Here is a 15,111-nt window from a genome sequence, read left to right on the forward strand (position 1 = left end):
TGACAGCTAAAAGTTTTATAGCAACATAAAAAAACTTTTTTTTTAAGCAAACGGCTACATGCTTTTATTCCAAATGCTGCTCTGAAGGCAGTGCCTGGTAGGGCTGGGCAAGCACCTGGCTGCTCCACGGTGCCCTGAAAGAGGCCCTCCACAGAACAAAACGGAGTGCTGCTCCAAGTCACAGGAGGGCAGGACCCCCTCGGGTCTGCAGGGACAGCTGGGGCCTCAGGTGCAAGGACTCCAGGGGAGTGGGGAGAATGGGTAGGAAGACTCCACCCACTGCAGAGCTGAAGAGGCCCCTGCCTGGACCAGCAGATCAGCTCTTAACCCAGAGGCCAGGTCCCCTCGGGATCCTGCTCCCCAGCCAGGCGGACGGCACCCAAGGGCGCCATGGGGCTGAAAGCAATAGCCTCTTCCCCAAATCCAGTTCTGGGAAAACTCCAAACAGGCTAGACACGTGGCTGCCTACCTCTGCACCTTCCCCCAGGGAGGGACGACAGGGAGTGTCCCCCAGGGAAATGGCAGTTACCTTGTAAGAGAAGTTCTTCTGCTGGGCCGTCTCCGATATCTTCTCCACCAAGTTCTGCAGCCTCTGCTGCGTGGCATGTGACACATAACTCACCACGTCTGGGTGCAACTCCGTGATGCCGTGTTTCTTCCCTGGGGACAGGCAGCACTTTACCATCACTGGAGCTCTGTTCTTCCCTTCACTGTCTTCCTCTTATTCACTGGTTATGGCTTTGTGCGACCCGAGGGCACCCCAGGCAGGCCCGCAGGGGAGGGGGTCTACACCTGCTTCCCTGAGACCACCACTGTCAACCCCATGGAAAGCACAGTCCTGGCAAAACAGGTGACCAGGAACAAGGTGTGTCCCCCAGCCCAGGACAGTTCCACACTGAGCATGCAGCTGTGGTCCACGCCAAGCCCACATGGAGGGCCCAACATCCCAGGGCTGTACCTATTTCTAATATCCTTCTCTGCAGAGGTGCTGGGAGTAGGAAGGTCTCGTCTTTGCAGGACCTTGTCAGGGTGCCCACCAACTCAGAGTTTGTGGCCAATATCCTCGCGCTTTCTTCTGACAGGTTCACTCCAGCCATGGACGCTACATCATTGATGTCATCATCATCCCTTCAGGAAACAAGAGGCGGCGACTCTAACTCAATGAGGGGTAAAACTCTGCGAACTCTGACCCTCAAGCAGGGCTTTCTAACCACTGGAAAGGCACTAACTTATCCTGCATCCTCCTGACCCTCACCTGGAACCTGCAGCCTCGCAAAGCATCTGGTCACTGTGGAAGAATTGGTTCTAGACAACAAGACCTGGGCACTGGGCATGCTGCTGCCATTGTGTGTCACTGGTCCCAGGCCCCCAGGGTAGGCAGGCAGCCCCAGTCATGGCTTTCCCAGAGCTGTCACCTGAGTGTTCAGCCAGGACTCAACCCCACCAGGCCCATCTGGTTGACTTGCTCTGCATATCTGGCTCCCTCACCTGCAGAAGGAATCGTGGCCTCTGGGAGCCCTCGTTTCTTTCCTCTCTGACCCGCCGGTGGACGTGTCTCCCACCTCCACAACCTCCCTCACCCTCATGAGCATCCTTCCCACCCTGCCCGGCCCCCACCTCCTCGCCCTGCCTGGAGCCCAGCTCTGATGTGGGCCCCGAAGGCTCCCAGTGCTGCCAACACCAGGCCTGCTCCCTAAACCGTTTTGGGGCCGGAGCATCTGTGAAGGGAAGGACCAACGGGCCCCCAACATGTGCACACTTCACTACCTCTGGACTGAAACCAGAGGAGATACCGCAGCCATTCCTAGGGCAACACTCAGACCAGCTGCCCGTCAAGAGACCAGAGCACAGAACCTCTAAAGGCTCTGAAACTGATGGAAGGACATGGGACGCGTCCTCTATGAGGACCATGATGCACTCAGAAGGCTGAGCCATCATATCTCAGAAACAAACCTCCTGCCAGCTTGCACAGAGTCAGCTGGCTTGCCTTCCCACCCTGTGTCTGCAGCAAACCTCCCTGAGTTGCTTAGTGGGAAAACACACACATGGAGATCAGAGCTGAGCGTGGAGGGGATGCAGCGTCAAAAGGTGCCAAGGAGCGCTCGCTCCTAGGCACAGGCCGGCACCCACGTGGCCTTCCCTCTGGCGCCTCTTGTACACACTCCTTACCGAAACGAGCCTCCCCCAGGCTCCTTGAGTTTATTTTTCTGTGCAGCAGCAGCTTGTGCGGAGACAGTAGAAAGAGCTTTGGTTCCAGGTAACACAGCAGGTTTCACCACAGGGACTGCAGAGCAAGAGACAAGGGTGTACCCCCTGCACAGACTCGTGCCAGGGCTGGGTGGGCCGAGGGAGGCCGTTACCCACAACCCGCCACGAGGAAGATTCCTAAACAGTAAGAAACACCACGTTACTAACTCTAAACTAGAGTAAAAGTGCAGGCAGCCTCTCTCAAGTGCTTATTTTCCTGCATTTCATCAAACTTTCTGAGGTGTAAGAATGACTGCTGGTAAGGAATCCAGTCCTCTAAAAACCATGCTGCCAGGGTGGGGACTGAAGGGCACAGTGAAGCAGCCAAGCTTGAGCTATGAGTCCCACAGTGACGAGGACCACGTGGACAGGGTCAGGCACTCACCTGGCTGCAGCTGGTTCAGCTGGATCTGCTGGGGCGTGGTGAGCACGATGCGGTTGTGGGGCTGCCGGAGCGCAACCATGGGCGTCTGCGTCAGTGTCACCTGCGGCGGCCGGATCAGCGCCCCAGGCTTGGGCGGCGGCTGGATCACCTGGGGAGAGCCCGTGGGGCGCATGAGCACACACCCCCACCCCGAAAGGGGCTGCTGGCACCCGTCCCCAGGGCAGGGTCCAAGCCACCCCAAAGGACCGGGCAGGCTGGATGGTGCCCCAGGTCTAGTGCCTCCACACGACCTCGAGCTCCTGGAGCAGAGCCGCACATGGGGCCCTGAGGTCAGCACCCAGGGACAGGGTCCAGAGAGCTCCTGAACCAGCAGGAACAAGCGGCTTCTCCCCAGATGCCAGCATGGGTGCCAGGGCCACCTCACACCCACCACAGCCTCAGGCCAGATGCTCAAAACCCAGTTTCTGAGTTTTACAACAGTCACCTGGGGGCCTGCCCTGTGCTACAGGCACTCGAGGAGGGGGCTGGGGGGGTGCCCTAGACCACGTTCTCTCTGCAATAAATCCTGTGGAAATTCATGCCGTCCGGAAGAACAGATGCACGATGGCCCCCGGAGGTTCAGGCCATGTTCTGGCACAAGCTCAGGGAAAAGCCTCAGGGTTTCCTGTCCCCACAGGCTTCAGGGACAGCAGGCGATGATCGCAGGGCCTGACTCTGTGTCTCGTCCTTCTGCTGCAATGAAGCAGGACCAAGGCAGAGCCCTACCCTTGGGGAGGGGCGCAGGGAGCCCTGCCCTCACACTGGCACACTGGCTCAAGGCACACTGGCCCCAGCCGTGGCCAGCAGACACTTCTCCATCTCTGTGGAGCCCATCTTCGTCACCACCAATGAAGGCAGAAATAAACACAGATTTCAACTTGAGCAGGTGAGAGACCAGCACTCCCCTCATGACTCTGATGACCACCTGAGTATCACTTGGGCGTTATCATAAAATACATACTCTACAACCTACGAAAGTAACACAAAGACCTGCATTGTTTGATTAAATTTCTTAACTGTCTATAGGAACATTCAAAAAATCTAAGATCATGGCATATGGTCCCATCACTTCGTGGCCAATAGATGGGGGGAAAGTGCCACATTTTCTTTTCTTGGGCTCCAAAATCACCGCAGACAATGATGACAGCCATGAAATGAAAAGACGCTTGTTCCTCGGGAAAAAAATCTATGACAAACCTAGACAATGTATTAAAAAACAAAGACATCACACTTTGCCGACAAAGGTCCATATAGTCAAAGCTAGTTTTTCCAGGAGTCGTGTACGGATGTGAGAGTTGGACCATAAAGAAGGCTGAGCGCCGAAGAATTGATGCTTTTGAACTGTGGTATTGGAGAAGACTCTTGAGAGTTCCCTGGACTGCAAGGAGATCAAATCAGTCGATCCTAAAGGAAATCACTCCTGAATATTCATTGGAAGGACTGATGCTGAAGCTGAAGCTCCAATACTATGGCTACCTGATGTGAAGAGACGACTCAGTGGAAAAGACCCTGATGCTGGGAAAGGTTGAAGGCAGAAGAAGGGGACAACAGAGGACGAGATGGTTGAATGGCATCACTGACTCGATGGACATGAATTTGAGCAAGCTCTGGGAGATGCTGAAGGACAGAGAAGCCTGGCATGCAGCAGTGCATGGAGTGGCAAAGAGTTGGATACCACTGAGCAACTGATAAACAGCAGCAGGAACAAAGGACCTTCCCAGGTGACTCAGCGGTAAAGAATCTGTCTTCAGCCCAGGAGACACAGGTTCAATCCCTAGGTCAGGAAGATCCCCTAGAGAAGTAAATGGCAACCCACTCCAGTATTCTTGCCCAGAAATCCCCATCGACAGAGCAGCCTGGAGGGCTACAGTCCATGGGGTCACGAGTTGGACACGACTGAGCACACACACGCAACTTAGGAACAAAACCCCTTTGAAATTAGAGGGGAAAAAAAAAACAGCAACTGCCTTTCTATGCTTGGCGAACTCCACCTGCCTGCTGGAGCAGGTTCAAACCTCACTCTTTCCAGCAGAGATGCCTTCTCCACAGCTGCACAACCAGAACCTGGATCGGAACCACACCACACCACCCAGATCAGTGCCAATCCACCATCAGCAGCTGCACACCTGGGAAGCTCAAGGCCCCGAACCACGGCTGCAGAGCTGGGTCCTAAGCCATGAAAACTGACGTGCCCAACGCTCAGCACTTGCGTTGGTTCCATGTGTTTGGGCCGTGGCTCCTGATTGAAGACAACGCCCGGCTGAGATGCACCACACACACGCTGTGTCCACTTAACCCAGGGACACTCTGAACCGTCGTACAGGTAATGGACGTGCCTGAGGGTAGAAGCCGACAGGCTTACTTTGCTTTACTGAGAAATAAACTACGAACCTGCAGGGCCCTCATCTCAACCTGACAGTTCACTACTCAGGACTTAACACCCCAAACTCCCCCTGCCAGTTTCTCTGGGCCACAGGCAGGTGGGCAGGTGGGGAGCAGGGCAAGGCTCGGCCTTCATACCAGCGGTGTGGGCTGCCCCTGCTTGCCGACGCCCACCTGCGTGGGCTGCGTGAGGCTGATGACAGGGGGCTGGAGGGCGCTGGTCACGGTGGCCGCCGTCTTCCCGGCCGTGCGCTGGACCGAGCCACTGAGCACCACGGCGGTAAGTGCAGTGGTGGCCTGTGAGGCCGGTGGCTGCTGCTGGCTCTGCTGGATGAAGGCCGCGGAGTCGGGGGTCAGCTGTCTCAAAGCGGGCAAGCTCCTCTGGGCGGAAAGACAGACATGGGGTCGGCTGGCAGCACTACCCCTTCTTCTGACCCAAAAACACATGACCCTGAGAATACGCCCCAGCGTCGGTGTGGGGCTTCAAGGGACCCAAGTGTCAGCACCCCACACTGTCACTGCCGCTGGGCAGGGTCACCCTCAGTGAGAACTGGCTGGAAACATTTAAACACCAACCAGAAGTGGCATTTCTGACAGGCGGTTAAAGCGCATTAGGGCAGCAGAGGCGTCTGAGTGACACCTGCCTCCCAGCAGTACGGCCCCTTCAGCCTTGGGCACACGGGCCACCCTCTAAGGGGACAGGGCCCTTCTGGATCCTCAGGTGCAACACGACACTGTGGTCCCAGCAGTGGGGGTCTCGAAACTTACAGCAAAGCCTCCAAAGAGAACACTTAACAGTCTGTCTCAGGGGCTTGAAAGCTGCAAATGCACCGGTGACAACCGGCAAGTCCACCCTCCCCAGAGGAGCCCGCCCCGCCCCAGCCAACACTGGGCGCTCGCAGAGGGCTTCGGATTACCTTCAGGAAAGGCACAAGGTAAGGTTGAGGTGAAGAGTTAAGTTCTCGGTATAACCTACTAGTGAAATCTTCTGCTTCGATTTTTCCATCCTTAAAGACAAAATTCACATTAAAATTCCTCTGTGAATACAAGTCTGCACACATGTATCTTTATTCAGTATTTCTCCAGGTCTCGAGTTTTACAAACAGTTATTCCTCCCTCCAGGCTGTGGGCTCACTGTACCTCTCCTCAACTTTCTTACTACCACCGCACATCAGGCATTCTGCCAGGAGAAAGACAAGCCTAAAAGTACCCTTGAGACCAAGTCAGAAGGTAAGGCAGGCCAGGGACACCCTTCCCTGGAGAAACCACAGCTACACTGAGACCCCAGAGCAGCTGGGGTGCCACAGAGAGAAGCACATGCCCAGATGAGAGGGGCCACAGCAAGCGGGCATGAGCCCGGGAGGACCAGAGGTGGGCAGGGACGGGGCAGCACAGGTGCCCTGGAGGCGTGAGCACTGACCCAGCTGGCTCTGCCCACACCCAGGAGTCCTATGAGACAAGGTGCCTACCTGCACCCTCTCACGTGGGGTCACCTCCCACCGGCCTCCAAGCCCGGGGCTGCTGGCCCCAAGTCAAGGAGGGAGCAGTCAGGGCTGCAAAGAGGGCAGGACGGGGGTCCCAGAACCCTGAGAAGGGCACAGCACAGGGGGATAGCGCTGGGCTCTTCTGGGAAGTGAGAGAGATGGTGAGATGAGCCTGTGCTTCCAGTCCCAGGAGGGGCTGCAGACAAGGGGCCGTGGGAAGAAAGAACAGCGTGTATTTTACTACAAATGTTCATTAAAAGGTAAACTGTAACTGAAACAAAAACCTGGGAGTTCTTGTTCCTCTCAGGTGAGACTGTTTTTCAATCTCTTAGTTTCCTGAAAATATTTAAGGCGCGTCTGAAGTGATCATTTCTGCTGTGAGAGCGCAACTTCACTCCTTTCCAGCCCCAAACCCACGTGTCCAGCACAGGGGCAGCTCCCCTCCAGCTACAGCCCGTGGCATGGAAGAGAGGCTGCAAGCGGAGGGTCAGCGCTGACAAACCCAGCAGCAGCAGGAAAGAAATGGCCATCAGCCCGTGTGCTAAACCACCAGGCTTCCTGGACAAAGAAACTGAGAGCAAGGAAAGAGCGGGAAGCAGGGGACCCCAGGCTAACAGCGACACAGAGGCAACAGCCAGAAGTGAACCTGACGACCGACCAAGCCCTGCAGGTGACACTGGACTCAGCTTCCAGAAGCCTGGGGGCTGCGAGGATCCCCAGGTTCCCAGGTTATGTCCAGGAATCGGGGCTTGATACCTAGAGACTGGAGAGGGTCTGTGGCAGCAACACGGCACAGTAGACGGAAAGCCAGGTAGGTAAGAACTCAGGGCCTATGAAGCCTTCAGCTGGCCCGCAAGGGCTCGTCACTCTCCCTTCCACTTCCGTGTCACTCAAAATCCTCCGTGGAAGACGTGGAGGAATGAGAGGGAAAGCCCTTAAAACACCCACCATCTCTTTGGTGAATTCATATCAGTCCTGTGTGGCCAGCATGCCAAGCGACTGATGTGGAAAAGGAGATGCTGGGAGAGCTGTCCAGCTGCGAGGCTCCGAGAAGCCAGGGGTGAGAGCGTCAGGGCAAGGGGAGAGGGGCCCAGACTGCAGCCGCCGCCCCCACCCCGGTAGACTGCAGCCGCCACCCCCGGTAGCCAAGTACTGTGCTCTAAGGCAGGGGCCGGCGTGCGGGCTGGCATAGCCAAGTACTGCGCTCTAAGGCAGGGGCCGGCGTGTGGACTCTTACCAGCAGATTCTGTACCAGTTCTTTCACGTTAGCAGCCGTCTCTGTAGACTGTTTACCAGACGAAGCCAGTTTTATTAACGTAGATAAAAAATTTTTACATTTCTTCACGTTTTCCATAGTTTCCTGGATAGAAATTAAGAAGGTATAAGTGAAAAACTCTTACAAAGCAGACTGTTATCATAGCCTTTGGTCTAACTAAGATGCTGTGTATCATACAAGAAATGTGTATTTCTTCTCTAAAATGTCTTTCGGGAAAATGCAGTTACTCTCATCGCCTGATGATGGGAGTATAAGCCAAAACATGTGCTCCCAAGGCACAGATCAAATTCACAGCTCACTCAGCCGAGCAACTCTTTGAGAAATGTAACTGATAAATGCAAAAAGACAATCTACAAGACATTCACCGTGATGTTTCTTAAGGTAAAGAAAAACCGATACCTAAGTGCACAATAAAAGGAACAGAATCATGACACAGCTACTAAAAAAGATGCTGAAAAACACTCAGCAAAGAAGCATGAAAAAGTTTTAAATCACAAACAGAGCACAATCCCACTGGTTTAAACATTCATCCGCATGTAGGAAAATCGCTGGAAATAAACTTGAGGAGGACGCCGCCACTGCTGTGGCAGGCTACAACTGCTGTGCAGGCCCCGTCATCCCTGGATGCAGCTGGTCTGGGCTTCATCACACAGACATTCCCACAGCCCGAAAGCCTGATGCAGGATGCTGGGCCCTTCCTGCGGCCCTGCAGAGGCCACTGCCCTCAGACCCCGTCACGTACGGGGCCATGGAGACTCCAAGGGCTCCCCACGTGCACGCTGGGGCAGCATGACCTCAACACACAGCCCCGTGGCTCCCGAGAGGTGGCTCTCACCGTGGCAGCTGTCGAGGTGGTGGTGGCCCCTGGGACCGTCCGCTGAGGTGTCGCCGTCTGAACAGCTGTCGCTGTCCCAAGTGAGGTTGTCTGAGCAGTGCCACCCAAAACAAGTTGAGGCTACGAGAATCCAAAGCATGAGGTAAACAGATGGCCTTCGTGAGACTCCCTGCAACGGGGCAGGCCCCACAGGACCCGCGACCTTGAGGGACCGTTTCAGCCCCATGGCTGACCGTGACCCCGAGAGCTGCCATCCTGAGCACCAAGGAAGCAGGCCTTCACACCTGCAGCAAAAACTGACAGAAGCAAAGCCGCGGCCAGAAGGAACCTGGCCGTCAGGAGCCAATCCAGAGTGTCCCAGTGAGGCCAGGACAAGTAGCTTTTCACAACAACCCAGATCACATTTCAGAAGTTAAAAGGAAAAAATAGGAAAACAGAGAAACTGAAAAGCTCATCCCCTGGCTCGTGCAGGGAGGCTGGTGATAAGAGAGCCAGTATGTCCCAGGGCAGCACTGGGACTCACTGGGGTCCCGGGCTCCCCTCCGCTGCCAAAACACCCTTCTCTGCTCTCCCAAAGCGAGTCACATCCAGAAACGCTCTGGAAATGGTTTTTGACCAGGCAGGGGCCCCATGTAGTCGGTGCTGAGAGGGAGGGGTGACTTTGTTCAACAAATACATTTAAACAAACGAACAACTAGACACCAAACAACAACTGGGCTCGTCAAACTCTCGCGAGTTCTAATCCCATGTGAGCAATCGTGCAAATGTCCACTGCTTCTCTATCGTAAATTAGCACTCTTCCAATGTAAAAGTCTAGACTTCTCCAATTTCTCAAACTTTCTTATGACTTTGGAAGGCAGGGGGCAGTATAACCCTGAGCATGACTCGCATGCGGCTGCTCTCAGCAAAGCAGGTCCCGGTGCCTGCCTGCTCCAGGAGGTGCTCCGATAGCGCTGCTCATGGGGGGGCAAAGGGACAGGGGGGCCCTGGGCAGACAGCTATCTGCAACCTCAAGCTGTAAACACTGGTTTCCCAGGAGAAACGTCAGTCAGAAGAGATGGTGGGCTTTCTTTATCACTGATGTTTTCTTTCACTTGTAACATTAAGCACTTATTACTTTTGTAATAAGAAAGTAGCAAATAAAAAACTTCAGAAAGAAAAGGGAAGGAACCAACCAGTAGGCATAGCAGAGCTGCTTCTGGACAATCAGAAACAACCAGGGCACATCCAGTTCTTGGAGGTTTTCATTTCCATCAAAATGCTCCCCTCACACGTGCTCCCACTAGCCCCATAAAAACACCTTCCACCTGGATTAATACTGAGATGGCAGACAGAACCTGTTCTGATAAGCCTGGTGCAAAAGCTCACAATGAACTTCACTACCTTCTCAGAAAAGGCTCTTCTCTCTACAACTGAAGCTCAAGACACTCCAACCAAGCTGAACTTGGTCAGACGACTCCCAACCCCAGGAAGCGCCACTGCCGTGCAGCTCCTGTAGCGGGAAGAGACTACCGAGCTCGTCTACTTGGGACCAACTGCTCCTCCAGCTGCTCTGAAAGCAGTGTCACGGCTGCGAGCACCAAGAGACAGATGAGGACAAGGTCAGGGCAAGCAGGAAGACCAAGGCGAGTGAGGAGGCCAAGCTGGATCAGGGCCAGAAGCCCCCACGCCGCGCTGCCGGCACCCACCAGGGAGGGCACTGTGAGAACTACACACTAACACACACACAGCGAGGACACGCCCTCCTCGGTGCAGCACACAGGCACGCTGCAGCCTGTTCCTGCCTCAGGGACACCGCACCGTCAAGTGTCAGTAGGGGCATTTTTTTAATTGCGCTTCCAGCACAGTGGGAGGCTTCTGGAAGTGCGGCTGGTGCTAAACTCTCTAGTTTTAGAGAAGTCTGGCCTCCCCTGCGCTGGTGGGCAGAGAAAAGGCACTTTATTCCAAAGCATCTCCTGCCCCAAATCCCGAACCCTGGCATCCAGCACCCAAACTTGTGAGGCCCTACCCCTGACCCCAGCATCGTGGGCACCACCCAGCCCCCAGCTCACCTGAACCCCGGGCGAGCGCTGCAGTGCGGTACTAGGCTGTACCGTCGTCTGGGCCTGAGACACCTGCTTGATTATGGTCGTTGGGGTCACCTGCCGTGCAATAATGGGGGTCCCGGGTGCCTGAAAAACAAGGAGTTGTCGCCTAAAAGGAGGGAAGTGAGAGGCAGCACACCACACGGTCCTTCCTTCAGCACAGAGAGCACCCTGGGCCCCCAAGGTAGGCGCCAGAGTCCGCGAGGCCCCCTGATTGTCACCATATAACTGTAACACACTCCTTAGCAGAGCCTCCCACGTGGTCTTCGAGGGATGCGTGTATCTGGGAAATCAACACTTTGATTTCCTGTAATCACACAACAGTCAAAGTGAACATCTTACAAATATCTGACGGAACGGACCTCCACAGACCCTGCGAGCTGCTCAGGGCTGTTTCAGATGCTCAGGGAGGGGCCCCTCTGTCTACAGCGCAGGGACACCAACTCCAGGGGATGCAGCTGAAGTCACAGGACAACAGAGCCGTCAGGACCCCTCTAGTCTCCATGTTAGTCTCTGACCAGTCAACCAGCTCAGAAGGGGCAGAAAGGCACCAGGAGGCAGAACCTGGGGGAGGGGCGAGTCCGAGGCACTGAACCTGTCCTCCTGTCACAGCCTGGGGGAGGAGGAGGCACAGCCTCGCAGTGGGGCGGGGGGAAGTAGCCCCCAAGGCTCACACATTTGTGTGTGGTGGGGGGGCTGTTAACATAGTTCTGCAAAGCTCCTCTGCGCCCCCCTGGTCACAACAGCTAACGAGGCTCAGGGCTCACTGGGTCCCGCGCTCAAGTGTCCTAACTATCCGTCATGGCCCTACAGGGTGGCAGGATCTGCACTTTGCAGAGGAGGAAATGGAGGCACAGAAGGGGGGCTGCCACAGAGGGTGGGCAGCAAAGGGGTGCAGGTTGGAGACCCGAGTTCCTCCCAGGGCAGCCGAGCCATCCCACCCGACAACCCCCACAGGCTGGGCGCGTGCTCACCTGCACGGTGGAGATCTGCACGGGAGGGGCACTTGTGGGGGTGGCCGGGCGCGGCGCCATGGTGGTCTGCGGCTGTGCCTGGGCGTGCGCCTGGGCCTGCATCTGAGCCAGGGCCTGCTGAGGGATCATGAGCAGCTGCCCATTCTCGCTCCGCACGAGGACCATACCTGGGAGGCGGGGGAGGGGGCTGGTGTCAGGAATGCGCCCCAGGGCCCGACTCCACGGGGAGCCAACAGCCCTGAGGAGGAAAGGGAGCCGCTATGAACCCTGTCCCTGAGCTCTGAGCACACCTGCCGGCAGAGACGGTGCACAGGACGACAGAGACATGAGAGGAGTTTTCACCGATTCAAGGAGGAGCCGTCAGCCAGGCAAGCAGAGCTCCTCACACCCCGTCCACCCCACAGCACCCCACGCCGGCCTGCAGGTCAGGAGGCCAGGGAGCCAGGGCCTGGCAAGAGCCCTCACGGCCAAGTGTGCTCCCCACAAGGCTGCCTGAGTGGCCAAGTGCACAAGGCTGCAGGTGTCTCAGGAGAGGTCGCAGCTGGAGCCTCAGACCCGAGCCCTGCCCAGGAGCAGGTCACCTCCCAAGCCCACCACTGGCTCTGGGGGAGGCAGCCTGGCCTCTTCTCCCATCAGGTCCCCATCCCTGGGTACTAGGCTGGACCTCGAGACAGCATTGCCCACCACTCACATGCCTGGGGACATGCCTGGAGTGCCCGAAGCCCAGACACTCCTTCCAGGAACAGGACCCCTTGTGTGTCCATGGTGACCTGGGACCCCCCTCCCCGACAGAGACACAAAGACACGGAGGACCACTCACCCTTCATGGGGCTCCAGCTACATCACTGGAAACCAAATCCTAGCAGGGAGTGTGACATTAATTCTAGCTTCAAAAACCAGGACCAATTACATCCTAGATTCCATTAGAAACAGTAACACAACTTTCACACAATTTCCCATGACGGATTAGTGATGGGGCTGAAAGGGAGTCCTATGAACACCTTGCCCCAAAGCCAGGCTCGCAGAGGGTGGGCACGAGGCACCCCATGGAAGAACTCAGCCGGGCAGAGCTGTGGCCCAAGGAGCCCACTGAGTAGGAAGCCCCACAGGGGCAGCTGAAAACCTCAAGGCCAAGAACCTCCTGCCAGCCATCACAACAACAGGTGTTCCTTGCTGAGCCAGACGGGAGCTCCATCCAACATACACGTCTTTGGAGCTGCTGGTCCCGGCTCCTTCAACACCCATCATCACATCAGGAAATACAGCCTTTCCCCAGGGTCACATCTGCAACTCCCGATCAAGAAGACCCACTTGTACGTGTGCCCATTATGGGAGCACCCTCCAAGACAACCCTTTCAAATGAGCCATGCTGCAGCAAAGGAAAAAAGCAAAACAAAAAGACAACCCATGGAATGGGAGAAAATGCTGCCTAACGATGCAACCTACAAGGGATTAATCTCTAAAGTATACAAACAGCTCATGCAGCTCAATATCAAAAAAACAAACAAAAAATTTTTAAATGGGCAGATCTAAACAGAGATCCTTAAACAACTAAAAACAAATTTATCACATGATCTAGGTATTGCTTGCTATCCCACTCCTGAGCACATATCCGAAGAAAACTGTATTTTGAAAAGATACACACACCCCAATGTTCACTGCAGCATTATTTACAACAGGCAAGACAAGGAAGCAACCTAAGTATCCACTGACAGATGAGTGGATAAAGACGACGTGATACATATGTACAATGGGATATTACTCAGCCATGAAAAAGAATAAAATAACGCCATATGCAGCAATATGGATGGACCTAGAGATGATCACACTAAGTGAAGTAGGTCAGAGAAAGACAAATATCATATGATATCACTTGTATATCTAAATCCAAATAAATCTAAATCAATATGTCAATATCTAAATCAATCTAAAGAATTGATACAAATGAACTTATTGACAAAATAGAAATAGACTCAGAGACTTAGAAAGTAAACTCACCATTACCAAGGGGGAAGGTGGGGCTTCAGTTCAGTTCAGTTGCTCAGTCATGTCCGACTCTTTGCGACCCCATGAATCGCAGCATGCCAGGCCTCCCTGTCCATCACCATCTCCCGGAGTTCACTCAGACTCACGTCCATCGAGTCGGTGATGCCATCCAACCATCTCATCCTCTGTCATCCCCTTCTCCTCCTGCCCCCAATCCCTCCCAGCATCAGAGTCTTTTCCAATGAGTCAACTCTTCGCATCAGGTGGCTGAAGTATTGGAGTTTCAGCTTCAACATCAGTCCTTCCAATGAACACCCAGGACTGATCTCCTTCAGAATGGACTGGTTGGATCTCCTTGCAGTCCAAGGGACTCTCAAGAGTCTTCTCCAACACCACAGTTCAAAAGCATCAATTCTTCAGCACTCAGCTTTCTTATAGTCCAACTCTCACATCCATACATGACCACTGGAAAAACCATAGCCTTGACTAGACGGACCTTTGTTGGCAAAGTAATGTCTCTGCTTTTCAATATGCTATCTAGGTTGGTCATAATTTTCCTTCCAAGGAGTAAGCGTCTTTTAATTTCATGGCTGCGGTCACCATCTGCAGTGATTTTGGAGCCCAAAAAAATAAAGTCTGGCACTGTTTCCACTGTTTCCCCATCTATTTCCCATGAAGTGATGGGACCAGATGCCATGATCTTCGTTTTCTCAATGTTGAGCTTTAAGCCAACTTTTTCACTCTCGTCTTTCACTTTCACCAAGAGGCTTTTTAGTTCCTCTTCACTTTCTGCCATAAGGGTGGTGTCATCTGCATACCTGAGGTTATTGATATTTCTCCCGGCAATCTTGATTCCAGTTTGTGCTTCTTCCAGCCCAGCATTTCCCATGATGTACTCTGCATAGAAGTTAAATAAGCAGGGCCACTTTTTTTTCGGGGGGGTGGGGCGGGGGGGAGGCGGGGTGCAGAAAGAATACTGGAGTGGGTTGCCATTCCCTTCTCCAGGAGATCTTCCCGACCCAGGGATTGATCCTAGGTCTCCCGCATTGTAGGCAGATGCTTTACCGTCTGAGCCACCAGGGAAGTCTCACTAATCATTCAGTTCAGTTGCTCAGTTGTGTCCAACTCTTTGCGACCCCATGAATCGCAGCACGCCAGGCCTCCCTGTCCATCACCAACTCCCGGAGTTCACTCAAACTCACGTCCATCGAGTCAGTGATGCCATCCAGCCATCTCATCCTCTGTCGTCCCCTTCTCCTCCTGCCCCCACTCCCTCCCAGCATCAGTCTTTTCCAATGAGTCAACTCTTCTCATGAGGTGGTCAAAGTACTGGAGTTTCAGCTTTAGCATTATTCCTTCCAAAGAAATCCCAGGGCTGATCTCCTTCAAAATGGACTGGTTTGATCTCCTTGCAGTCCA

The 15,111-nt window shown here is 54.4% G+C and overlaps 1 protein-coding gene across 6 annotated transcripts in view; it reads right to left on the reverse strand.

Moving 5' to 3' along the window:
• The window catches only part of TAF4 (TATA-box binding protein associated factor 4), a 65,028-nt gene that overhangs the window by 16,212 nt on the left and 33,705 nt on the right, over positions 1-15,111 (reverse strand). For 5 of the 6 annotated variants that reach the window (XM_086332765.1, XM_086332767.1, XM_086332771.1 and 2 more), the window contains 10 exons: positions 11,707-11,873; positions 10,700-10,819; positions 8,649-8,768; positions 7,775-7,897; positions 5,971-6,060; positions 5,192-5,434; positions 2,633-2,780; positions 2,170-2,284; positions 959-1,128; positions 530-660 (listed from right to left, as the gene is read on the reverse strand). In XM_086332765.1, the coding sequence (XP_086188891.1) occupies positions 530-660; positions 959-1,128; positions 2,170-2,284; positions 2,633-2,780; positions 5,192-5,434; positions 5,971-6,060; positions 7,775-7,897; positions 8,649-8,768; positions 10,700-10,819; positions 11,707-11,873 (1,427 nt within the window). The remainder of the gene's footprint in view (positions 1-529; positions 661-958; positions 1,129-2,169; positions 2,285-2,632; positions 2,781-5,191; positions 5,435-5,970; positions 6,061-7,774; positions 7,898-8,648; positions 8,769-10,699; positions 10,820-11,706; positions 11,874-15,111) is intronic. The other variant, XM_086332768.1, reaches the window with a different exon arrangement.

This window comes from Bos grunniens, chromosome 13 (genome assembly GCF_055505025.1).
Source record: "Bos grunniens cultivar Pamir isolate PY7600 chromosome 13, Bosgru_T2T1.0, whole genome shotgun sequence".
NCBI lineage: Eukaryota > Metazoa > Chordata > Mammalia > Artiodactyla > Bovidae > Bos > Bos grunniens.